Raw genomic sequence first — 27,472 nt, 5'->3', positions numbered from 1 at the left:
AATGCCTTGAGAGTTGGAATTCTGAAAGACAACTGCATAGACAGATTGTCAACAACATATTGTCATAGTGTAACATATTATTGCTGATATGTGATATATAGATTATTTTCAGTAATTGCAATATTTTTGATCAGGTAACTTTGTAATTGTTTGTATTGGGTTTATATTTTGGGCATTTTTTTTTTTGGTATAATATGTAGTGTGGATTTTCCTCCAAAATATCAAGACTGGGGAGCTACAGATCCTATGGATCTTTTTAAAGCTCCAATTGTAAGGGCAGAAGCAAATCCAAAGGTACGTTTTCTTTTTTGGCATCATTTCTTGATTCAGGTTTCACTAGTTAAAAACATTTTACACAAGAAATGCTGTTGCTTTCTGATTGGACATTTATTAGGGGTGATGCAGGTGCACTGCCTCGGACCGACCCAAACCCATTTGTGTACCCAAAGTCCAAACAGAGACGAACCGTGTCCAGTTATTGGGTTCATCTGAAACTGTGTCGTTTAGGAGCCTTAGCTACTTATCATATATTTTTATTGCTATTTGTAGACTCTTAGACGGGGGTTGATGGCTGAAGTTTTAGTTTCAGACTTTCAATTATGGGTGCTAGTTAAGAGTCTTCTTTTTACTTGAAATACTAGTTTGTAACCAACAAATGATAGGTTTGAATGAATGATTTTTTTTCTTCAAGTTGTTAGTGTGCTAACAAGTATGATGAGAATGCCATCTGACCTCTCTTCCCCTCTGATGATATCCTTTCATCTTCTTAACTCATCTCCTTTCCTTTATTTATCGTAATTTCCTGTACTTTTATTCTGTTTTGATAGTTAATAATACCGGTTTGAACACCAGCAGACCCCAGGCCTTTGTTGCAAAAGGCCAAACCACCTCGAACAACATTCTAGGAGCTTGCTGCTGATCAGGGCAACTCCTGCATCTGCTTTAATATGTTCGGTCCTCACTTTATCCTATCCTTGTTTTGCGACACATCCATCTTAACATCCTCATCATTGCAATGCATAGTTTTTGATTTTGCAGATGAAATTATCAGAAAATTCAGACTTCAAACTGTACTTTTCTTTTGATAGGATGTTTTCGTCTTCATTTCATATTGACTGACCATGTGTTCTTTGTTAAGGCTCATATTTGCAGGCATTTAAGCCAAGAAGCTCGTGGATGTGTGTATCTAGTGTTATGGTTGGACTGTGATCGTGAAGGAGAGAATATATGTTTTGAAGGTACCGTTTAATTAATTAATCATGTTTTATTAGAAACAATACCACAAATAGTATCATTGAGATAGAAGGCAACTAATAAAGAGGGCAAAAAATCTCATTAGAACCATAGTTGTCACAGCGACGAGGCGGTTTAGGCTAGTTGACGCGATGAGTCGACAAGGCGCCCTCCGAAGCGCTTTTGAGGCAGTTAAGGTGTTTTAAGTGAAAATTTTAGTGTACATCTCATCCACTCTAATTCATTATAAATCTATCATATCTTATATAATAATAAAACTAATATTAGCCTACCTCAAATCATCCAACATATTACAAACCACACATAGTAAGTCCTAAATAAAAAGTCGCGGGAAGAAAGGAAGAGAAGAAGTCTCTGGCCACTGCTTGCTGGAGTGTCGTTGCGGGAATGGAAGAGAAGAAGAGAGCAAGAGAGAAAGAGATTAGGGATTAGAGTGAGAGTGAGAGTGTGAGACTCGAGTCAAGAACTTATTCTCTTTCGATTTTGTTTAGTTATTTATTTATTTACTTTTTTATTTTTATTTTTATTTTTTTTATTTATTAATTATAAATTTTAACATTTGATCACATGTAGCGTCATTATAAATATGCATATAGGTTCAAACAACAGATACTTTACAATCGGAATCTAATAAGTAATTCAATATATGCCTTCGATTTGGCATCTTTCATGTGATTTAAAAAAGAAAAAAAAAAGTGGACGCCTTGGGGTATAAGGCGCTTGAGGTGACGCCTCATACCCCAAGGCGGTCGGCTTATTGCTTGAAAATAAGGTGACGCCGATTTGAGGCACTACGAAGGCGCCCGAACGCTTAGGCAATGCCTTAACAACTATGATTAGAACTCTACAACACCTGAATTATTTTATACAAGATAAATAACATGAAGTCTCCTTATCTTGATGGGTTTGGGGCAAAAATTCTACGTGCATTCATGGGACTTGGTGGGGGAAGGAGCTGACAGGAGCCATCTTGTGGTTCTTTAAGCAGGTGGTTATGGCTAACTCCATTAATGTTACCCATACTAATTTGTTGCCAAAAGGGGAACAGGTGGGAACATTTGCTGGGTATAGACCTATTGCCTTGTGTAATCTGTTATGCAAGGTTATCACAAAGATATTCACCAATAGGATGAAACAAGTGATTGGTGGCCTTGTTAGTGAGGATTAGTTTGCGTTCATTAGAGGGATATAGAAGGCCAAATTAAGTTGCTACCCAGATGTAAACAAGCAGATATATCACACTTGATGTTTGCCAATGGCTAGATGATATTTTTGAGGGTTCTCACAACCCAACCGTGGCTAGTATAGGAGCTTTGGATAAGTTTGCTATCCACTCTGCGTTGTGTCAATAGGGCTAACCTCTATTATTTATTGGGGGCCTTACCCAGTATTACAGACTGCAACTATTGGAATTAACAGGTTTCTCTGAAACTAAGTTACCTTGATGTAAACCCAAGTCCGGGCTGGTCTTCAGGATCTTTTCAATAGGTTTCAGAAATAATTTAGGGTTCTTAAAATTCTGCAACTAGGGTTTTAGGGTTAATTTCAGCTAGACAGCAGCAAATTAGGGTTTTTTTAAGACCAGCAGCTAAGGGAGTAAACTTTCTAAACCATGTGGTTGGGTTGATAGGGGTTAGGGGCAAGTCCAAGATTGTTGGGAGGGCTGATTAGGTTCAGTTAAGGCAGAATTAGATGAACTACTACTTCTAGGATATCTGTTTTAAATCTCAGATTTGATGCACAGGTTTAGGGTTTGTAGGAACTAGGGTTTTGGGCTTGGGTTAGGGCTAGTTCTAGGCTCAAAGGTCAAGGGGAGAGGGGCGATGATAATTCCATGGGTGGAGGGGGTTTGGGTATATTTGGCTGGGGAAAAGGGTCACTTGAAGAATTGCTGAATTCCTTGAAGTTCCTAGAAGAAGAAATTCGAACTTCTCAACGATATAAAGGTATGGTTCAGTCATTATTTGGTGGTTCAACAGAATTTCCTAATTATGAATTGAACAATGGGACGCTCTTTTATAAAGGAAGGCTGGTAATCCCTGAAAATTCGAGGTTCATCCCTAAACTATTGGCTGAATTTCATGCTACACCATTTGTGCGGTCATTTGGGATACCTCCGTACTTATAAAAGGTTGGCTGCCGTTGTGTATTGGGTGGGTGTGAAAGTGGCTGTTAAGGAATTTGTTGCCAGCTGCAACACATGCCAAAGAAGCAAGCATCAGTGAAACCAGCGGGATTGCTTCAGCCTTTACCTATCCCAGACCATGTATGGGAGGACACTAGCATGGATTTCATTGGAGGGCTACTGAAAACTCATGAAGGGGACACTGTTTTAGTAGTGGTTGATGGGCTTTCAAAGTATGGGCATTTCATTCCACTTACTCACCCATATACAGCTAAGGATGGTTCTCTCATCTTCAGCAAGGAGATAGTTCAATTACATGGGTTTCCAAACTTTATTGTTTCTGATAGAGATTGAGTCTTCATGAGCAACTTTTGGGGGTAGCTGTTCAAACTAGCAGGGACAAATCTCAAATTTAGCAGTGCCTATCACCCCCAAATGGATGGCCAGACTGAAGTCGTAAACCGTAGTTTGGAGATCCATCTTCGCTGTTTCTGTGCTAGACAACCGTGTGATTGGACCACATGGCTTCCGTGGGCGGAATATTGGTATAATACCACATACCATTTAGCCACCAAGTTGACTCTGTTCCAAATTGTATACGGGCGTGCACCCCCAACACTACTACGGTGGGAGGGAGACTCCTCCAAGGTGGATGAGGTTGACGTTTACCTTCGTGAACGTGATAGCATTCTCGATGAGCTGAAACAAAATTTGTGTGTTGCACAGGACCGAATGAGATCTTCTTCAAATCAGCATCGCAGAGAGGTTTCTTACCAGGTAGAGCAAGAGGCATTCCTCAAATTTCGGCCATATCGGTTCAAAATATTGGCCAAGAGGCATAATGAAAAGCTTAGCTTCCGTTATTATGGACCCTATCAGATTGCAGGCCAAATTGGTCCCATTGCTTACAAGCTCATTCTACCACCTGGCTCAAAAGTACATCCTATTTTCCATGTCTCACAATTGAAGAAGGTTATGGGAACCAACATCAGCACTCAGCCACTCCCATTATGTTTGACTGAGGATTGGGAATTGCAACTCACCCCGGAGGAGCTGAGGACATTTGTTACTCCCCTCGCAGTACCCTTGAAGTATTGATAAAATGGAAGAACTTACCTTCATGTGAGAACACTTGTGAGGAATTCTCTGAACTGCACAACGAATTTCCAGAATTCCACCTTGAGGACAAGGTGAAACATAAGGGAGAGAGTGTTGATAAGCCCTGGGTGACTCGGGTGTACAAGTGGAGGAATAGGAGGGGAAGTGTAGGATCATCACCAGCAAATACAAGAGCCAACCCAACCAACAAATGACAGATGGCAAATTAGTATCGGGCAGCAACCACAACCATTTTGAGGCAGAGGGATACAGAGGATGCACCATGTCGCAAAGGAAGATTGGTGAGGGGTGTAAGAGTTTGTTAGGATTGTAGGTACATAAGGAGGGGGTGAGGAAAGTGTTGGGGGGGGGGGGAATGATGGAGTGGAAAGCAAGTTGAGCTTGCTGGGAGAGAAGGGTCTCTCGGGTGGGGTTTTCTGATTTCTTTTCTGGGAGTTGTTCTGTTTTGGGTAGGAGGCAGCAGCATTACCATTTAAAGATTATGTAAGCTTTGTCAATTATTCGTATCCCATTGCTAAAATCATAGCCTAGTCTCTGGGAAGTGTAATGCTTAGAGAGATTCAAATGATTCTCTAGGAATGAACTTTGAATCATAAGTTGTGGAGCAGAGAAGGAAACTGCTAATGCGTCAAAGACAGTATGAAACAGCCCCAATGCCAATGGTTTCGCAACTCAAGACAGCCCCTTTCATTGAGGTGGCCACCACACCAGCCAAGTATAAAGGATAAAGTTCGTCATTTTATGTGTCGGCAGATTTCAATGAAAATATGCAGTGTAGCATCACTGTTGTTTGTTCTGCTGAAGCTTGATCCATAGACTAACAAAGGGGTCTTAACAAATTCTATTTGGATTGAAATTCCTTCTCACACTAAGACTCAACTCAAACAACTAGAAGAGGAATTCTAATTAAGAACTCCTCAACAAATAAAAACTGAAAATTAAATTTCCTATATGACAAAGAATCCAACTTGAAAATAGGATTCCAACTTGGACTCTAACGAGACAAGGACTCTATCATAAGTCATAACTTGCTAATCAAGGACTCAAGCTCAAAACAAAAGAGTTGACTTGAACTCCTTAAATCAAGATGAAGTTGATGAACCTAGTAAGGTCAAAAGAGGACTCAAGGGGGTGGTAAAATGACCAAAGCCCCTCACTAGGTTAGGCCACTCTCTGGGGCTGTAGGAACTAGGAAGGTGCTAATTTTAACCTTTTAGGCCTCCTTTCTGCCTTGCCTGTTGGGGGAGGGGGGACTTCCTGATCACATCATGCCTATAAGGTATTTTTCTGTGCCTTTGTTTTCAAGGTAAATAATCTAGAGGTGATTGTGGAGCCATCCTGAACTGGATGAGAAAGCATTTCGAGGTGTAGAAATCCAGATTCCTTTCTTGTGTAGGAAGGTTGCAGTTGCTGTCCTCAGTGCTCCAAGGGTGCAATATATATTGGTCTGGATCTTGGTTTGCCTGGAAAAATGTGATGAAAAAGTTGGAGTGCATCTTCTCTAACTTTCCATGATTGGGTCATCGCCTCATCGGTGCATTATCTATTGGAGGAAGCAGTGTGCAAGCAAAAGGAGGGTGGATTAAGGATTTGCCGCATAAAGGACTTTGACATGGCAGGTTCCTAAGACATATTTTGGTGGATTGCTTCCAAGAAAGAGAGGATATGGGTCCATTGGGTGTATAGTGGATATCTTAAACAAGAATTCATATGGACAGTTAAACCAATTGCTAACTGATCTTGGGTTTGGCCGAATGTTCTGAAATATAGGGATAAGGCAGAACCCTTCATACAACATGTAATTGGTGATGAAAAGGGTATTCGTATGTGGCTGGATAATTGGCACCCGAAAGGTGTGTTGCTCACTAGGTACAACAACACAATCAGGCTTGACGTGAGGTCTTAGCTAACGGAGATGGTGGAAAAGTTTCTCATTGATGGAAGGTGGAGAAACTGGACAGGACGATCGGCAACGTTGATGGATGTATGGGAGACTTACCACTAGTGGAAAGGATTGATCATAATAAAGTCAGAAAGCACAGGAGGTGAGTTGGTGGAAGGTAGTCTAGTTCTTGGATAATATTCTTCAACACTCATTTTGAGCGTGGAGATGTGATGTAACCAGGGTCGGTAGGTCCAAGGAGGCCCGAAATTTGGACCCAAAACAGCCAAAGCTTGCCAAATGCCCTGAGGGAGTATTTTGGTCATTTCTCATGCCCCTCCTTGGGGTTTCCTTACTCTAGAAACTAGAAAGATTCCTTGCTTTATGAGGAGTCTAGAACTGTTTTGTTTTCTTTAGTTGGTTATGTCATAGTTAAGATAATTGAGAGTCCTATTTGAAATCTATTTGCAAGATTCCTTTTAGATATTCTTATTTTATTTTGTTATTTCTTGTGGTCCTAGTTGTCACTTAGTTGTCAATTAGTTATTAGTTTTGGAAGTGTTTTCAAAGATTTTTTTTTTGGGTGGTTACAAGGTTTTCAAGATTGACTCCAAGTCTAACTTCTTCAATGTAAAGTAAAGAACTTCTTCAATGTAATGTAAAGTATTCAGTTGGAAGACACTATGTTGGTAGAATGGCTTATTAATCAATGATCTCAAGCCCTCTATTTATAATTAAGTGGAAAGTAGACTATTACAAGGAATAGAATTTTACATGAATACAAACTCTAATTTAACTCCTATACAAACTCTAATTTAACTCCTAATAGAATCCAACACTCCCCCTCAAGTTGAGGCATAGATATTAGTATGCCCAACTTGCCTACAATAGGGAGGAAATCTTTTTCTGTCAAACCCTTAGTAAAAACATCTGCTACTTGGTCTCCAGATCTTACAAAAGGCATGCAGATAAGCCCTTGTTCCAACTTTCCTTTGACAAAAAACCTGTCAATTTCAATGTGCTTATTTCGCTCATGTTGCACCGGATTATTAGCAATACTAATAGCAGCCTTGTTGTCACAATATAACATCATAGGGTTTGGAACTTGGACTCCAATGTCTTGCAACAAGCCTTTCAACCATAGTAGCTCACAAACTCCGCGAATCATAGCTCTATATTCAGCTTCGGTACTAGATAAAGCTACCACATTCTGTTTCTTACTTCTTCAAGTAACTAGATTACCTCCAACAAAGGTACAGTAACCTGAAATTGACTTCCTGTCTGGAGATCTAGCCCAGTCTACATCAGTGTATGCTTCTACTTTTAGATTATCAGTGGGTGACAAAAGTATTCCTTTTTCAGGAGTTCCCTTCAAATATTGTAGTATTCTGTTAACAACCTTCATATGAGCTAAATATGGATCATGCATGAATTGACTCACTATACCTACAACATAAGCGATGTCTGGCCTGGTGTGGGACAAGTAAATAAGCTTCCCTACCAGCCTTTGGTATCTTCCTTTGTCCATTGGTTCTCCCTCTTTTTCTTTAAATTTAGCTCCAGCTTCAATATGGGTATCAACTGCTTTACACCCCAACATTCCCACTTCTAATAATAGATTTAGGACATACTTTCTTTGGGATAGGAATATACCTTTATTTGATCGAGCCACCTCAATCCCTAAAAAAATACTGTAACTTCCCTAGATCTTTAATTTCAAACTCTCTGCCAAGAAAGTCCTTCAACTTTTGAATTTCTTCACCATCATTCCCTGTGATGACAATATCGTCTACATAGACAATGAGAAGTGTTATGTTAGTACCTGACTTCTTGACAAATAGTGTATGATCAACATTGCTTTGCTTGTACCCAATAGAAGTCATTGCCTTCAGGAGGTGTCCAAACCAGCATCTAGGATACTATTTTAACCCATAAATTGACCTCTTCAACCGACAAACTTTCCCTGCAGTATTGTCATCGGAGAAACCATGTGGGATTTCCATATAGACCTCTTCTGCTAACTCCCCATGTAAGAAGGCATTTTTTACGTCTAGTTGGTGCAAGTTCCAGTCTTTGTTCATAGCTACAGACAACAGAACTCTCACAGTGTTTAGTTTCGCAACGGGGGCAAAGGTCTCCTGATAGTCAATCTCATAGGTCTGGGTAAACCCCTTTGCAACTAGTCTAGCTTTCAACTTGTTGACTGATCCATCCATATTTTGTTTAACCACAAATACCCATTTGCAGCCCACTGGTTTTTTCCCTGGAGGAAGTGTAACTAGCTCCCAAGTGTCATTTTTTTTCATTGCCTGCATTTCCTCTACCATAGCTGCTTTCCATCTCTTATCAAGATAGGCTTCCTGCCAACTTTTAGGAATAGATACAGATGACAGAGAGGATATAAAAGCACGGTAGGAGTCAGACAAAGAGTTATAAGAAACATATTTAGATATGAGATGTTGAGTAAAAGATCTGACCCCTTTTCTAACAGTAATAGGAAGATCAGAAGAAGATACCTTAAGGGGAACAGTAGAATCTGATTCTGGAGCAGGAGACTGATACGCCCCTGATTACACAAGTGTATCAACGTAAGAAGAGACAGAGAAGAACAGCAGAAACATTGGCTGGGATAGGGCAAAACATAGATGAAACAAGGGAGATGTGGTAGCTACACCAGCAGCGGGTGTAGAGGGAGGCCAAGTGGCAACTCAAGAGTGGGCAAACACCACCATTTCTGTTATGCACTAAAAGACAGAATTGTTAGAACAGGTGGCAGCAGGACAGTGGATAAGAGAACCAAGTTTGTTAGAGTTGCCAGGGGAATGGAAGAAGGAATATAAGGGGAATAGCAGAGGAAAGTAAGGGGGGGGGGAAAGGAGGAGAAAGGCAAGTTGATCTTGCGGGGAGAGGGAGCCTCTCAGGAGAAGGGAATAACCTTCTGATGTTAGTTGCAGCTTTATCTTATTTCTGTTTTATCATTCCAAGAATTAGTTAGCAGATGAATAGAGTATGTTGTAGTGATTCAAGTTGGATTGTTATCGTAATACATATGCAATGATATCCAGCTCTCTTACTTGTTAATGTTCTTTATTTATTAATCTGAGTAATCTCTGCTGCTGTTAAGGAGTCTAATAGGAAGATAAGTTAGGCTCGTAAGGGGGGTCCTAACAGAGACTGAAGTGGTAACGAATCACCTTTCTCCACCTGCTTTAGCCGATTGTATTTCTTCCTCTGATAAGTCTGTACCTCCTTATTCTGGTCAATCTGGTTTTGAAAGACCTCAACAGTGTGTCTCACAGCAGTGGTCTCCCCTTGGCTAGGTTCTTCACATGGTTCAAAAATCGAAGGTGGAGAATTAGAGTCCTCAGTTATACTAGCCGAAGTTTCCCCCTGGTAAGGAAACTCTTCTAGGACTCTTAAGTTGTGTTGGTGTGTGATAGGAAGATCTAGAGTCGGAAAGAACACCTCTCCTCTAGGACTCTCCCCCTGGAGAGGTGTATAGTAAGGGTAAAACTCATGAAAAATTACATCCATGGATACAATGGTTTTCCTGGAAGGAGGATGATAACATTTATACCTTTTCTGAGTAGCAGAATACCCCAAAAATATGCAGCGTAGGCTGCGGGGAGCCAGCTTACTCTGGTGGGCTGTGATTCTGGCATAACACATGCATCCAAAAACCTTTGGGGGAATAACAAAAGAAGAGGCTCCCTGAAGAATCTCATTAGGACATTTAAAACCAAGTATTCTACTGGGCATCCTATTCATAAGGTAAGAAGCAATGCGTATAGCATCACTCCAAGTATTGGTCAGGTACATTCATAGCAATCATAATGGAATGGGCTATCTCTAAGAGATGCCGATTCTTCCTTTTGGCAACCCCATTTTGGGCAGCCGTATCAACACAACTGGTCTGATGTATTATGTCAGAGTCAGAGAGATATCTTTGAAATTCACCATCAATATACTCTGTGCCATTGTCACTGCGAAGGATCTTCACAGTGGCATTGAATTGAGTTTTAATCATATTATGAAAATCATGAAAACATCGGAAAACCTCATTTTTTTGTTTTAAAAGATAAATCCATGTAGAACGAGAGTGACAATCAATAAAAGTAACAAAGTACCTATGACCAGTAATAGACACGTGTCGGCAGGGACCCCACACATCAGTATGAATTAGCATAAAAGGAATAGGTTTTCTATTATGAAGAGAAGGTAAATATGTAGAACGGGTCTGCTTCGCAAAAATGCAGGCTTCGCAAAAAATTTATCCTCATTACAAGAAGAAACCAAATCTGAATATATTTTCTTAAGAGTTCCTAGAGAGGGGTGACCTAGCCTACGATGCCACTGATAAAGATATGATATTACCGAATGGACCGGATTAGAAGATGTAGTCAAAGCAGACGTAGATTCTCCAATCGGCTTGAACAAATAAAGTCCATTGTCTAGTTTATCACGTCCAATCTCCTTCCCTGTGACCAGATCTTGGAAGACACAGTAAGATGGGAAGAAAGCCACTTTACAATTCAAGTCATGTGTGAGACTACTGATAGAGAGCAAGTTAGTAGAGAAAGAGGGAACATAGAAAACTTTAGACAAAGAAAGTGATGGAGAATGCTGAATGGTCCCTTTTCTAGCAATGGAAGAATAGGAGCCATCAACAATTCGAACTTTATCCTTTCCAGAAGTTGGAGAATATTGTAAGAAAGAGGTGGATAAATCAGTCATATGATCTGTGGCTCCTGTATCAATGATCCAAGGAGTAAAAACTAAAGAAGCTTGAAAGCCTGTAAAAGTTTTACCTGAAGTAGCAAGGTAGGAGTTGGTATGGGTAGTAGAGGAAGCAGTGGTCGAGGCTGTACAGTAGAACTGCAGAATACGTTGCAGAGTAGCGAACTCCTCCTGTGAAAAACTAATGTCTGTAGAGGGTGTGGTGGAAATTGTCTTAGAAAGATTAGCCTTTGGTTTTCCCCTTCTTTGTGCTCGTTTTTGCTCAAAATCAGCAGGCTTCCCATGCAATTTCCAACAATTTTCGTTGGTATGATATGGTTTGTGACAGTGTTCACATTTGACAATCTCCTTAGCCGGATCAGATTTAGTGCGAACAGACTGTAAAGCTGATTTCTTCATAATAGGAGCATGAAGCATGGCTAATCGACGACTTTCCTCACACTAAATAAAAGCATAAGACTGTTCTAGTGTAGGGAAAGGGAGAACGACTTAAGACTTGCACTCTGATCTGATCGTACTCCACTTTCAAACTTGCCAAGAAGTCATATACTTGAATCTTATCAATGTGTTTCTTATAAGTCGCCACATCATCTGGATTAGTGGGGTGATAATCCCCATAATGATCCAACTCTTGCCAAAGAGATCGCAACTCAGCATAATAGTGGGCCACAGTCAGTTCCTTTTGGGTAATCTCATGAAGCTTCTTTCGTAGTTCATAAACCTGTGCATCATTCCCCAACTGTCCATATGTTTCAGTAGTAGCCTTCTAGATTTGGGCTGCAGTATTAAGTAATAGATATCCACGGGCAATATTTGGAATCATGGAATTCAAGAGAAATGACATAATAAGAGAGTCATTCGAGATCCATTTATCCTTTGAAACGCCTGTGGTAGTAGGTTTGATAGTGGTGCCCGTAATATATCCAACAAGTCCTCTTCCGGCAATAATCAAGTAAGCAGATCGGGACCAAATCAAATAATTTGTCCCATCAAATCTTACCGAAAGAGGATGAAGAGTGGGGTAATGTTCAGGGCCGGTGGGAGCAGTAGTACTATCGATAGTTGCCATGTTGAAAAAATTGTCTGCAGTTCTTCAATATTCACCTTTTGAAAAATAACTAAAATGTCGCAGAATGCAATAGCCAAACAATGATATGATCAAATCTCCTTTTTCCTTTATTATTGTTTTTTTGTGGCTAAAAGAACAGTAGATTTGGATAAAAAGGGAAAAAGATACAATAATATGGTTTGGTTTGGTCTAAACTTAGAGAGAACCAAACATATGGTTTGGCCAAAGACAATAAGTATGGTCTAAAGAGAACCAAATATGTTTGGTTTGGTCTAAATAAAAAGAGAAGCAACCATTCGGCCAAAAAGTAAGGGTTTAAGGGTTGAAACAGTCGTGTTTCAGCCAGAGGAAGGGTACACCTTTAGCGATGGCGACGGGTTGAAAGAGTTTGTTGCAGATTTCTGGAAAGCAAAGCAGTAGCGTTTGACTCTCTTCGAATCTCTTCTACTCCTCTCGAGCTCTCCGATTCTCGAAATCTCTGTCTGCCTGAGTTCTCTCCAGGGTCTGTCGGTTATGAACTCTCGAATCTGTTTGTGGTTGCTTCGATGGTGATGGTGAAGTACAGAAAAAAAAATCAGAACTCAGAAGAAGATGGGTTTCGATGGAGCAGTTGCAGCGGCTGAGGTAGGTCTTCTTTTTTCTTTTTCTTTCTCTTCCCTATCGAACTTAGGCTCTGATGCCATGTTGAGAAACACTATGTTGGTAGAACGGCTTATTGATCAATGATCGCAAGCCCTCTATTTATAATTAAGTGGAAAGTAGACTATTACAAGGAATAGAATTTTACATGAATACAAACTCTAATTTAACTCCTAATAGAATCCAACAAATGTAAAGTAAAGAACTTCTTCAATGTAATGTAAAGTATTCAGTTGGAAGATTAATAAGACTTCAAGGCTTGGAGTTGTGGGAAGCTGCCACATGACCTGGACTGAGAAGCTTTCTGGAATTCCAGCGTTGTTCTTCATCTTGGTGATCACCTCCTTCAACTCAAGTGCAAACAGCATCATTCCTAAACCAGTAAGTACATTTCAACCCCCTCCCCTCCCATTCCAGCCCCTATCTCTTCTTCCCTAGCCCATGCAAGGACTCCCCCACCTCTACCTTCCATTGCAAGACCTTCCCACCCCTCCCCCTTCTTTCGCAGAGTCTCTTACAGTCCACTGCCTCCCCTACCCTGTGGCATCACCAGAAAACCTCCCCCACCTCTCCCAAATCTTGTGGCATCCCCTCCCCAGCCCCTCCACTCTAGTCCACCCTCTTTTCTCCTTTCTTGAGTCTTACTGCTGACTGAAAAACACAAAAGTAACAAAAGAAAGAAAGAAAGAGGAAGGAAAGAAAGAAAGAAAGAAAGAAAGAAAAGAAAGGTAGAAAAGAAGAAAGAAGAGAAAAGAAAGAAGAAAGAAAAATAAGAGAGATAAAGAATTAGAAAGAAGCAGTCAAGAAAGTCCAAGAAAGGTTCAGGATTCATTCCCAACCCATCCCAAGCCTAACCGCAAGATTCCCACCCATTTCCTTACCCAAAACATTAACCCTTGCCTTCCCCTAGTTACATACCAAACACCCCAGCCACTCCCGTAATCCCATCCCATCTTTGGGTACTGTTGGCTATCTGAAACCCCTGAAATTCCCATCTATCCCATCTGTCTGATTGTTAAAAACCTTAAACCCTTCCCTAATCCATTCCGTACTCAAGACACAATTTCCAAAAATAGATCCAACCCTCTTAGGGATCCATGTTATCCTAGAATCACCCATTTGTTACCAAAACCATCCCATAGATGAAACCATAACCTTAGAGATAGCCCATTTATTAGCGACTTCTAAGTAAAGAAAGATCCTGAAGAACCCAGAACCTGGGTTACATCAAGATGTTTTAGAGATGCCTTGCTGACTAGAGGCACTCTGCTAGATAGGAAGATCTTGATGAGTCTTAGTTGTTGTTTCTGCTGGGTAGGGGTTGAAAGTATTGACCATCTATTCTTCTGGTTTCATTTTAGTTTTTTGGTGTGGAGAGGCATATTTAAAATGTTATCAAATGAAAGGAGGTTAATGATAACAATTAATTGAGAAGCATGAGGAGATAATGGAGGGAATTGAAGTAATTGTGAAGTTGGCACTGTGTGCAACTATTCAGCACCTTTGGACTGATAGGAACTATCGAATTTTCAAGGACAAATCCAGGACAGCAGATCAGTTAATTGCAGCAATTGTGGATGATGTGAAAGTAAAATGTGCTGCTCTGTGTATTACTTGTGAGTGGAATGCCCAAACTGCTTATATAGCTGAGGAGTGGAATGTTGATATTGTTTGGAAGACTGGGTACTAAAGGCTTGCTCCTGGTATAGGCCTTCTACGAATCTGTTCTCATTGCAATGTTATGGAGCATTGTTGAATTCAACAGCTACATGTGGTGGGGTGCTGAGGACTAATTCTGGCAGTCCTATTATGGCATATGCTGGTAGAGGGGAAGGGCTTTTGGTCGGGGCAATGGAATTGCAAGCCATACTTAGATGGATTCAAATTGGCATTCAAGAATGGTATTTGGAGGTCTCCATCAGATCTGATTCTAAATTGTCAGTGGATATTCTTAAAGGGACTATCCAAGGGCCTTGGAAGAGTCGAGCTATAAAAGGGAGAATTTTGCAAGAGGCTGCTTTGTTGGTAGAGGTGGAGATTGGGCATGTGTGGAGGCAATAAAACCAGCCAGCAGATTACATGACATGGGTTCAACTCAGGGAGCATTGAATGTGGTGGGAAATTATTCAATTCCATATAAAAGCTAGTTGCTCTAATTTAGATGGATGTGGCAGCACTTGTTTATTACAGATTGTAATTGGGCTAATTTTCCTATTTGGGATATTGGTTAGAAGGGTATGCCCACCTTTTCTGAATTCTCCTTACCACTTTTTCTGAAGGGGTTCTAGGGGGATGCCTTCTTTTTATATTTTCTATTTAATATAAATCTTACTCAATCTTTAGGGTTTAGCTCCTCTCTAGGGGTGATCTCCCAGGGGGTGCCCAGCGAGCTCGAAGAAGGTACCACATGGTCAATACCAATTCAAGGGCTTAGATAATATTTACCTTTACCCCAAGTGAAACCCATAAAACCTGAAACTGATTTGGGGGGGAAAAAAATCATCTTCCTTTCCTTGTTGCTTTGAACCTGCGAGTGAAGATGTAACCCACCGAACTCAGGGAGAATCAAAACCTGGTTTAGAATCCCATCCTTCCCCTTTGAAAAAGAAGAAGTGGTATTTGTATTCCTTGTTGCAAATCTGTAAGAATGAAAACCCCTTGGTTGTCTTCAATATCACAGTAAAAATCTTTTTTTTTTCTTTCTTTCTCTCTCTCTCTCTCTCTCTCTCTCTCTCTCTCTCTCTCTCTTTTCTTTTTTCCCAACTATGAATCTAAACTCTTCTGGCTGCAATCCTCTCGACTGAATCAAACTCAAATCCGAGAACTGATGCACTCCAACAAGGTGGGTGTTGGAGAAGAAATTACGGAGCAGTCAAATCTCAGGGAAGAAGGAGTTTTAAATGGAAACCTGGTTTAAAATTCATCCTTACCCTTCTTCCACCCTCCACCCCAAAAAAAAAGAAAAAAAAAAAAAGAAAGGAAAAAAGGTATTTGTCTTCCTTATTGCAAATCTGCAAGAATGAAAAGCACTGGTTGTCATCAATATCAAAAACATTTTTTTTTCCTTTCCAAACTATTGAGTGTATTTTCTTCTGGCTTCAATCCTCTTGCTGAATCAAACTCAAATCCGAGAAGAGATGCACTTCAGCGAGGTGGGTGATGGAGAAGAATTTTCAGAGCAGTTGGGAGGAATCAGTGCAATAGCTATCTATTAAATAGTCCTACCCAGCTCTTTAAACTCTTTAAAGAAGAAAGACCGGGCAGACGGGAAAAGTTTTAGATATAAAAGCTATTCCATTTTCGCCGCTGTTTTGTAAGGATTCCCCTTCTAGAATGCACTGGTTTCTAGGGCTGGAAAGCCTGTAAGGAAGAAGTCGTAACTCGGAATAGAAGCTCTTGTCGGTGTCGGGAATCCCTGGTATGGAATTTGCTGATTTCATGGTTGAGGGAGTAAGGTGTCTTAGGGAGGGTTTCATCTTCACTTGTAGGTTCAGGGCAATGAGGAAATGTAGATGAAGGCTTTCTTTTTATCTGTATTTTTTCAATTTGGGTTGGGTTTTAAGGGTTTCACTTGGGGTAAAGTTAAATATTATTTAAGCCCTTGGATTGGTATTGTCCACGTGGCACCTTCTTGTAGCTCACTGGGCACTCCCTGGAGAGGATACAAACCCCAATCTTTATGTACCGGAGTATGCCAATCAATTTTTTGTCAGATGAACAAAACATTCATTATCAAAGAAAGAGAAGAGTGGGGGAGGGGAGAGACTAGCAAAACAGTACAACGTACAAGACTCTACCTTTGCATAGAGGGAGGGAAGCAAGGGCCTGAAAAAGAGTTGGGACAGACCACAAGAAACTCTAAACGGACTAATGGGGGCCAATGCTAGGAATGAGTGACATCATTAACGTTGAGTCCCAGATCTGGATTTTGTAGACCTCCATAATGTAGGAAAATGGCCTTGCTGAGGACAAGACCACGGAGAACCAATCTCTAACGATGTCTAGAATGCTTCTTCACCAAGGCAGGAAAGGACTACAGAATGGAGTTTAAAGTGAAATCTTTTTTCATTTGTCGGATACACTAAACTATGGGGGATAAACAAGAAATGTAACTATGACTTCCTGATTAATGAACTTGGGTGGGGAGTGGGGGAAACGGGATTATAGCAGCAAGAGTCCCTCAGAGTTTGGCATGGAAGAGGCCAGGTGAGATGTCCTCTTGGGATATGGAGGAGGGAATTTATGGCCTGCTGTAAAATGAATGGGGAAGGAGTGCTCAAGGTTATGAGGGTGTGAGGGGTTGAACATTGAGAGGGAGAAGATCTCAGAGGGTAGGGTGAAGGTGAAGGTTAGTGAATTGATGGGACAGGTTGGTCTGTAAATTTTTATCTCCACATACGTTAAGTTAGTGCTTAATGGGTGATGTGGGTGATTGTGTCCAGCCCAAGGGGGGGGGGAGGGAGGAATGATCTCAGAAAATTAGCCTAGATGTTGATAGACAAGGATGCTTGTTGTAACATAATATATGCAACCTTAGAGGGGTGAATCAGTAATGTAGAATCTTTCCCCAAATTTCAATGTTCTTTTCTTGCTTATCTCACAACTCCGATGATTTTTAGTAAACAAAACAATTTAATCAAACAGAGAGAGAAAGAGAGAGTGCATACCTATTTTGTGGTGGTTTAGCATGGCCTCAATACCATTCTACATCTAGTTTTTAAGTCAATGATTGATATCTACTATACCACCGTCCTTGTCGAGGCAGGAGTAATACCGTCACAAAATGATCAACACCTTGTCACTGTAATGTGACAGACCAAATGGCTAAAAGGCCTAAATACAAATTTACATGATACAGATAAATCAATCAACCCCCTTTGGTCAAATACTTTTTCTCAATAGCCCAGAAGATCTTTCCAATTTAAGCTTCAAATGGTTCTCGAATATTCAACTTTAGCCCAACAGAGTTTCCCCAGAGATTTTCCAAAAAGCCTCCTTTCAAAACTCTGTAGTCCCCATCTACAGAGGAGGATTCCTGGGGTCAAAATTATAGCCTTTTAACTTTTTGACTGCTCTATTTTCGAATACACTGATTGATCGGTTAACTGGGCTGGTTAATCGCTATCCTTTAGATTGAATACAGAGTACCTTTCCGACTTTGCTGGTTTATATTCCAGTGGAAATCTTCAGTGACCATTTGCATAATGGTTCTCTCAGTCTCACTAACCACTGTACTTGTCCCAATTGGTGGCTATGTTCTGGTGACTGTAGACTTACAATCCGGTCGGCCACTCCATTAACCACCAGTGCAACTACTGCCCTTCTAAGTTCTGAGCAGAAAATTTCAGTACTCTAACTAGGGATGGATCTATATCATAGCCTACATTTGGCCCAGTGTAGACATTCCTTTCTCCTTGACTGTGAATGGTGTTGGCTGTTTTCCTTATGCGGCTCCTTTATCTCCTAAACCGTTGGTAGATTAGTGTTTGGGGTTAATGTTTCCCATATTTGGATGGAGCGTAACACCATAAGATAGACTACCAAATCTATATCCCTTGTTCTTTTAAAGGCCATCTTTATCAATGTTAGCTCCAAGCTTTCTTTGATCAGTTATAAATTTTGGAGGACACCCCATGGAATAGTCTTATTGTTGTTACTCGCTTACTTGGGACTTGGATGTTTCTGTTTTGATTTCTCACGGGGCTCTCTTGGCCTTGGCTTCTCTTCCCCAACCCCCCCTCTCGCTTATTTTCTTGTGTATTCCCCCCTCTTCCTTTCCCTTCCCTTTCGGGACTTCGTAGTGTATTTTTATTTCACCCCCAAAAAATTGACTATTTTCAGAATTTTATAGTCTGTAATTTGAAAAATACATGATTCTATAAACATTATTAACATGGATCTGTTTACATTCGTAACTGAATATGTATTTTATGTGTATTTAAACCATTGTTTCTGATACTTCCATATTTATGTTATGTGATCTAGGAAGAACTCCCCTGCGTATTGGTGGACAAAAAGAGAAATTTTAATACCGAACTTCTATCAATCAATTAATTTCTGTTTCTAATTCCATCATATTGAAATTTTCAGTCATTGACTCTGCGGGCTTTAACAGAAAGGAGGCTGGGCAAAGAGTTTATCGTGCTCGATTCTCTTCTGTGACTGAGAAAGATATTTTGAAGGCCATGGATAACCTTGTAGAACCAAACAAAGATGAAGCATTGGCTGTTGATGCACGCCAAGAGATAGATTTGAAAGTTGGGGTTGCATTTACACGGTTTCAGACTATATATTTCCAAGGAAAATATGGGAACCTTGATTCCAGAGTCATTTCGTGGGTTCTCTTCTCTCTATCTCTACTCAGTTCTTCTTTCCTTTGTTCAGGTGCTTCTTGTATATGCTATAAAGCATGCTTATTGCAACTTTCCCCCCTTACTCTTGCCCCTTTTTTTTCCTCCCTTTTTTTGGGTCGGGTGGGTGGGTTGGCATTGGGTTGATGCATTCAGTGGATTGAATTAAGTCTTTAACACTTGTTTGCAGTAAAACACATAACTTATTTGAATTTGGGCTTCATTCTACTTTGATAAGTTGGTTTCTCAATTCTTGTTGGTTATGTTCACTAAAGTACCTCTGTTACATTTCAGCATGCAGAGTTCTGTCTACAAATTGTGACAAATCTACAACCAGAACCTGTGAAGAAGAAGAGAAGAACTGAGCTGTAGAAGAGGAGAGAGAGAGCAAACATGGAATGGATCTATATAGAGTATAGACAGCCTGTTCCTGACATGCAAGCAGCTCTTGAGAGGAAACCTTCTGAAGTCTAAGTTTAACTACGTTAGAAAGTAATAACCAAACCCAAGACTGATTACAATAATGCTAAATAACTAACAGAGAGAAACATAGACTGATAGATAAACCTAAACTCTACAACTTGTTAGAATATTCGAAATTTAGCACTAGTAACCAAATCAATACAGAAGAAGAGAAGACGTCAGAAGAAGAAAAAACTGGAGACCAAACTAGGTCAGAGAAAGGCTTCTTATGAATTGCAGGCTTCTATTTATAGATAGAGCATATTATAGTATCTGAACATATTTTCCCATTCACTAATATAAACCCATACTTCATAATAAAACCCAAAATACAAGATATACCACTACCATAGATATCTCATCATTCCCACTCAAGCTGGAGCATACAGATCACCCATACTCAGTGTTAAATAAATACACCAAAATTAGAATCAAACAACACTTTCCTGAACAATCAGCCAATTGGTAAGCAGAAGACAAAGGATGTTGCTATGAGCTTCTTCTGAATAGCATCTCGAACAGAATGACATTGCTCCTCTATATGCTTCAGATTTGTTAGGATCTCTGTGGGAACTGCAGCAAAGTTAGGAGGTATTATGTTTTCTCTGCTTAACATCATGAAAGCATCAAAACACCCTCTCAAATATCCTTGTAATTGTCTCTGGTGAGCGTTGGAAGTCTTCCGTGACGACCCTATATTTAAAGTCATGGCCAAGCAAACAAAAAAAGATCCCAAGCTGTTCATCTACTCGAATGTACTTAGTATCATCTAACCACCCTTGATGTCGCATTTGGACTCTAGGTTATAGAACACATCGCTCCATCTTGAATCTGTCGTAGACATGATCTACATGACCATCTAAGATTTCTTTAACCCATTCTGGTCCAGTGAGTTTGCCATCTCGTATTGGCTCAAGGACACAGGTCACTTGTGGTTGATCTATCAACATCTCCAAACCTATACATCCACGAAAATCTTTCCATCTGAATCACTAGATGTATCCATGTTATGACTCTAATCCCTGTAAAATATAGATACCCTACTAAAAAGAAAAAAGATAGCATCCATTTCCAATTCATTTCCAATCCATAACAAAATATTTATAATCCATACAATATAAAAAGCGCACATAATCCATACAATCCATAAAAGAGATTAAAACATCCAAAATTATGACAAACCAAGGAAAATCCATTTGAAGGGGAAAAGAAAAAAAGATCATCAGCAATTGTTCAAATCCGAGAAGGGTCAGTGGGGTGGATGGGCAGCTCCAACCAATACATCAAGAGTAATCTCCCTCATAGGGGGGGGGGGGGGGGAAGATATCAACATGTCTCTAAATATTGGGTCTGACTTGTCTCTTAAGACTGCCTTGCTATATGTGGGGGTATCCATATTCATGCTCACAATAACACTTATGCACTTAGCAAGGCTGAAGTCCTTTTGAGAAGTTGAATCAGCCGTACCCTTCCAAATATTTGTCCGACTTTGTCAAGCACTTTTCCGAGAAGGATTGGATTACACTTGAATTGGTGATTTTTGGGCTTGTGATCTTTCTCTTCCTTCTCTTCGCATTTGGAGTCTTATCATGTCTTTCAAGAAGAGGGACGGGTTCACTGGGTGTATGAACATGAGTGGTAGGTGACACCTCAGGATCCACAATTCCACATCAGAAATGATGTTAACGTCACCTCCATTTGAGCTATAATCACCAATAGACTTGTAATTATCCTTGCTCAAGTCCACTGTAGGCTCTAGTGTAGTGTCAGGAGTTATTGCTTCTTCACTTGTAGCATATGTACCCCCGAAAATTTTACTCAAGTCTTCATACTCTGGAAGGCCGTGCTTCCTCAACTTGGCCCAACTTTGATTAGTCTATCATAATATTGCACAAATGAGTACATAAATCTATGATCCATATTCTATTGTTTCAAACAAAACAGTGGTACCAAAAAATGAAATAAAACATAGCTGAAATTACCTTGATATGAATTTCCCACAATGGCTCATCCTCAAAAACTGATCTAATAAATGCACAATAGGAAAATGAAATGCCATTCAACTGAATCAGTTCTATTTCAAATGAATAATTACAACCATAACAAGTTAGAAAATAAATCTGGAGTTTTCATGAAACAACACTTTAATCTTTGAAACCCAATGGACATACCAACTTACCTAAGCACCATTGGTTCAAGTTACTATGTCAAGTTCTTGAGTTCTTGAAGAAAGAAAGGGCTATGAAGAAAGATTGCAGATTGTAATATCCACCAAAGAAGTATTGTAGCCTAAGCATCTAGAAACCCTAGTTTTGTGCTGGTTCCTCTCTAGAAGATCCTGAAGATCTAACCCAAGACCCTATGTTACAACAATTTCATTTCTTCTCTCTCTCTCTCTCTCTTCCTGTAGATTCTACTGCAAGTAACAATGACCAGAAAAAATATACAGAAACAGAAATCCAGGTTCAAGAAAGTTGATTGCAGAAAATTCTGCAATCACAGAACGGGGCTGCTATGGGGTTTCAGGGGTTCTGGGGTCAGGGCATGGTTGGGTATATGGAATCGAAGGCAGGAAAGAGAGAATGGCGGTAGGGGAAGGGCTGGAATGGGTTGCAATTGATGGTAGGGGGCTGAACTTACTTGGAGGGAGATTGGAATTGCCGTAGTTGCTTGAATTAGGCTGCTGCTGAAGCTTAAAGAAGAAGAAATTCTGAAATTGCAGAAAACTATGGCACAAACCAGCTGCAGGCCTCCACCTTGAGAAACCCTCAGCTTCTCTCAAGTCTTTCTTCAACTCAAAATTTTGTTCATCAAAAACTGAAAATTACATAGAGTCTGTAAGTATTTATAACAAATGACTTTAACTTGGGGTGGGAAACCTTAATTGACAAGGATTCCACCTCTTGACCAAAACACTCAAAATGGGATCTAATTACTTAAATACCTCAACCCTAGATTTGGAAGCTACTAAACACACATGCTTGGTTAAACTTTTATGTTAACTTCAAAGCACATGCTAATTAAGATAGGCCTCAATTCAAACAATCTCCAATCAAAATAAAACTTTGAAATAACTCACAAACTAGGACTCTAACCAACCAAAGAAAAGCAAAAAAAGGACTCCACAAAAATAGCTGGACTTATTTCTACTAAGTAGGACTAGAACCAAGGGGTGGATAATGACCAAAATGCCCCTGTATTGGTTCAGTCCCCCAGGTTTGTCTTAAATTGCTAGTTGGCCTGGGCCCTCCTTCGGCTCTTCTTGGGCTGTCCTTGGCTGGTTAATCATTTGGTTTTGAGGCTTGCTGAAATTGGCCTCGGGACCGAGATTTTGAATCTTGATTCATCCACAAAACAGAAGGCTGAATTGTTGGTTTGTTAGACTATCTTATTAAGAAAGCCAATTAGCCACTCCATGATTTGTTCATTTCTTTACGGAATACCTTTAATTATGTATTCCGGTTGACTAGTTTTCTAATTTAGAATTGTATTAGCTTTTTCACCTACACAAACATCTTCTGACTTTTTTCATTCAAATTCATGTGTTATTACTTAATATGACCCAATGTGTTGGATTTGGCATTTTTTTATTCTATTTCCTGTGTTCTTGCTTATTATGACGCGAACTGTTTCTAAGTGATCTAGTTTCATTAGTCTCAATAAATAAAGGTTAGAAAAGCATGATTTAGTGTCAATAGTTTGAGTAAAAGAGATCAGAAAATCATGTTTATCTTGTGCTTGTTTCAGCTATGGACCTTGCCAGACTCCAACTCTCGGATTTTGTGTGCAACGTTACTTGCAAATCACCACTTTTAAGCCAGAGAAATTTTGGTCTTTACACCCTTATATCATACACAATGGCTATGAACTTCAATTAGAATGGGATCGCAATAAGTTGTTTGATATGGATGTGAGATCCTCTCTTTTGTATTATTTCTCCCCTGATTTTAGCTCATGCTTTTGCCCTTTGGCTGAGGCTTTCTCCATGTATATGCTTGATCATAGGTTGCTGTGATGTTTCAAAAGATGGTAGCGGATGATGGCACCCTAGAAGTAACCAATATATCAACTAAAGAAGAGAACAAAAGCCGTCCTCCAGGTCTTAATACGGTGAATTTGTTGAAGGTAAGTCCACTTGGGGATACAATATCTTGGCATGGCTTTCCTTGAAGTTGTAGGAATTCATTATTTGATAATTCTCTCATGTACTGTTATGTTAGTTGCTATTTTAAGATGGTATTCAACAAGTTAACTGTTTACTGTTATTTTATAGTGGTACTCTAGATCCCGCCTGGGTTTTGAATATTAGTAACTCAACCATTGCTTTGTCCCTCAAAATAGAGAAATAGGGGAAATTTATGTCACTCCTTTATACTTCATATTTATCCAAGCTGTTCTCTATTCGCCTAAAACAATTAACTTTTACCTCTCGATCACTCCTAGTAATTCGAAACAATGATGGAACAACTCAGCCTGATCCGAACATGAATCCTTGCACCCCAATCTAATCGAGGTCATACTTGTTACGAGGCCCAATCTTTGCATTCCTTTCCTCGCCCCTTCTCTTGGCATCATTTTCTGTCTGTCCTTGGTTCTTTGGTTCCCTTAACTAAGTAAATCACCCTCTATGTTCAACTTATTCAGCTTTTCTAGAGACTTTTTTGTCTCAAAGTTTAATCTCCTGATATTCCACATCTTCCTTTCAGGTGTTTGATTTTGGCAAGGAATATATCCTTTGTCATGAATGGTTTCTTTTTTGGCTCCCTCCTAGTCAAATACATGGTTCTTCCTCTCATCCTTGCCAACAAGGAAGAAATTTCAGTCGAAACAGGAATTTTGACGTAGGAAAAGGCTGAAACTTCCAAGTTTCGACCGAAATTTCGGTAAAAAACTTGTCCTTTTTTTACTAAGGTTTCGAACATCAGTTTCGAGCCTTATATGGACTCAAAATGATCTGGATTCTTGCATACCTCCTATTTCAAGCATAATAAACACTATGAAACTACTAGTTTACCAAAAAAACATTGAAAATGTAACATTCAAGTATATAGTATATATGAGAGGAAGCGAGAATATTACCAATTATAAATCTACTCTATTCCATGTCTCCCTCTTCTCTCTGCACCCCTTGAGATGACAATAAAAGTCCCATGATGTTTGCTCCATATAGTTGTTGACATAGTCGACAATTGCTCTCCTGTATGTGGCCTCATCCACATGCCTAAGATGTCCTAATGGTGGGAAGTTGTGAATCTCCTGATAAGGAACTGGCTACGCTGCATATGGAAAGGTTGGTGGTGCTGTGGTATGGAGTGCAAGATATGTTCAAAAAATGAAGAAACATTCTGGTAGTTGGCAGGGGCAGGTACATCATAAGCTCCATACTGAAAACAAGGTTTTAGTGGCTGACTTCGATAGGTGACAGTGGGAGGGACACCATAAGCTCCATGGCCATAAGGCTCTATTGGTGGCTAACCTTGAGTCTGATAGCCAGAAGGGACACTATAAGGTGCATAACCATAAGCTCCATCGACGGAGTAGAACCAATACTCTCCACAACAGTATTATATGAGGACTTTGTAGGCTTATGCCATTCGGATTCTTTGGAGGTGGAGTCTTTAGAATCATCCATACTCATCAATCTCATAGATTCCACGAAACTCTCCACATCAGCCGGACAATAAGACTTATATGATGGCGTGTCCTTCGTGTTATATCTGTGTTGTCTCCCTTTCCCTTCCTTGAATATGTTGAGGAAACATTTTTGCCTGGAGATGCAGTTCCAGTATGGTCTGAATCCTGTGTCGCGTGAGTGAACTAACTCTCGCCTGTGAATCTCGGTGGTCATCCTCCCCCTCCTTGACTCTCACGTACTGCTGGTATTGGTGTTGGTATTGGTGGTCTGTCCCTAGGATCAGCTGAATCCTGATTATGAGGTCCAACACCCTCCTCATCCTCCATCATCATCATCATTGTTGTCGGGGGTGCCTAAGTCGCATCATCCTTGGTGTTGGACTAGACAATCAAATCCCAAGTCTAAGTGGATGCACTAGGGTGTGGCACGAACGGACGGGCAGGTGGGCGCTGTATGTGCACTTCCCTTCGGGCCATGATGTCTGCCACATCAACCCCCATCTCATTTGCAATCTGTCTACTGGGATGACCTCCCTCCTCATCCAGTAAGGGCTCTCCACTGTCCTTGATCCAATCAACTACTAGGTTATCATCATCATCGATCTCAAATATGTCAGCTAACTCGATATTTTTATTCTCTCTGTCCATCCCCTGTCTAATATGATCCTCCGTTAGTCTTATATTATAATGAAAGTAGACAAGGTCCTCGAGATGCCTCAAACCCAATTGGTTATGCCTCTTTGAGTGAATGAGGCTGAAGGTGCTCCAATTTCACTCACAACCAGTGGCATAACATGTCTTGGAGAACACGTTGCTTGCAATCTTACTCAAGTGGGGTGAGTCACGTCCAAATTGCTATCACCATTCAATTGCAACAACAAACATAGACTCTAAGTTATTTCAATAGTTAAATAACTATCTTAAAGCTAAATATAATTAATTGAATATATAATGAATTAACTTACCCCCAGGGGCGGATTTGCATTTCGATACGGCTATTAGGGCTGCAACTGGGCCGGGCTGGGCCGGGCTTTTGCAATCCCAAGCCCAGTCCTATATGGTATAATTTGAGCCCATTCCCGCCCTGGCCCTAGTTCAGGGCCAATAATTATTGTCCCTGGCCCTAAGCGCTACAGGGCCAAGCCAAGCCCATTCCCGCCCTAATTGGCCCTAATTGGGCCGGGTCGGGATGGGTTGGCCCTAATTGGCCCTGATTGGCCCTGATTGGCCCTGTCCCTGGCCCTAATTAGCCCTGTCCCTGGCCCTGGCCCTGGCCCTGATTGGCCCTGTCCTTGGCCCTAATTGGCCCTGTCCCTGGCCCTAATTGTCCCTGGCCCTGTCCCTGGCCCTGATTGGCCCTGTCCTTGGTCCTAATTGGCCCTGACCCTGATTGGCCCTGTCCCTGGCCCTGATTGGCCCAGGCCCTAATTGGCCTTGTCCCTAGCTTTAATGGCCATATCTTTGGTCGTAAATATCAAATGTAAGACATGTAGTAATTAAAATACATATTAAAGTAATTAAATACTTAAATTTCAAACTCAATTCTGAAAAATAAAATATTAAAGATGTCAACAAATAATCCAAAACTTAGATTCAATATGTATTTAATTATTTATACCCATTTAGATTTTAAAGAAATAGAGAAATCCAAATTTCTAGGGTTTTTTAATTTGCTCTCTCTCTCTCTCTCTCTCTCTCTCTCTCTCTCTCTTTTTATTCTATTTTTTCCTTTGGTTTTTCTCCAGCAGCAAAGAGTTAAAATTATTCATGAAATAGAATAAGTAGAGAGAAGAATTGTAATTAAATTTAGGCATATTTGAAAGTCAAGTCAATTATAGAGAATGTCACACAAACTCTTTTTGCAAACTTAGAAACATTAGAGATTCATAATTCAAAAGGAATCTGATAAATGAAAATTTTATCTTCAAAGTCAAGAATTTAAGCCCTAGGTAGGTATGTTTTCATTCACAACTATTCAATAAATTGATATCTTTATTCAATACAAAAAAAATCATATTCAAAACCTTGTTAACAAGTAAATCGACAATAATTTAGTATTCAACAAAAAAAAAAGTATTTTTTTCATAGTTAAAGAAAATGATGTTTTAGTTACAAACATTGCTATATGTTTTTAATAATTTTTTTTGAAATATCACAGTAAATTTGTTAGATATTCATGATGAGAAGTTAGGGTATAAATT

General features: G+C 40.0%; 1 protein-coding gene across 1 annotated transcript in view; it reads left to right on the top strand.

Moving 5' to 3' along the window:
- The window catches only part of LOC149018902 (DNA topoisomerase, type IA, core), a 62,222-nt gene that overhangs the window by 12,491 nt on the left and 22,259 nt on the right, over nt 1-27,472 (top strand). The window contains exons 4-8 of the mRNA XM_089153018.1: nt 201-294; nt 1,139-1,238; nt 18,916-19,159; nt 23,385-23,547; nt 23,643-23,762. Of these exons, the coding sequence (XP_089009144.1) occupies nt 201-294; nt 1,139-1,238; nt 18,916-19,159; nt 23,385-23,547; nt 23,643-23,762 (721 nt within the window). The remainder of the gene's footprint in view (nt 1-200; nt 295-1,138; nt 1,239-18,915; nt 19,160-23,384; nt 23,548-23,642; nt 23,763-27,472) is intronic.

Source organism: Hakea prostrata, chromosome 4 (assembly GCF_041222555.1).
Source record: "Hakea prostrata isolate BN-2017 chromosome 4, UWA_Hpros_2, whole genome shotgun sequence".
Classification (NCBI taxonomy): domain Eukaryota; kingdom Viridiplantae; phylum Streptophyta; class Magnoliopsida; order Proteales; family Proteaceae; genus Hakea; species Hakea prostrata.
The sequence above is the reverse complement of the archived record's forward strand: the minus strand, read 5'-3'. Positions and strand labels throughout refer to the sequence as shown.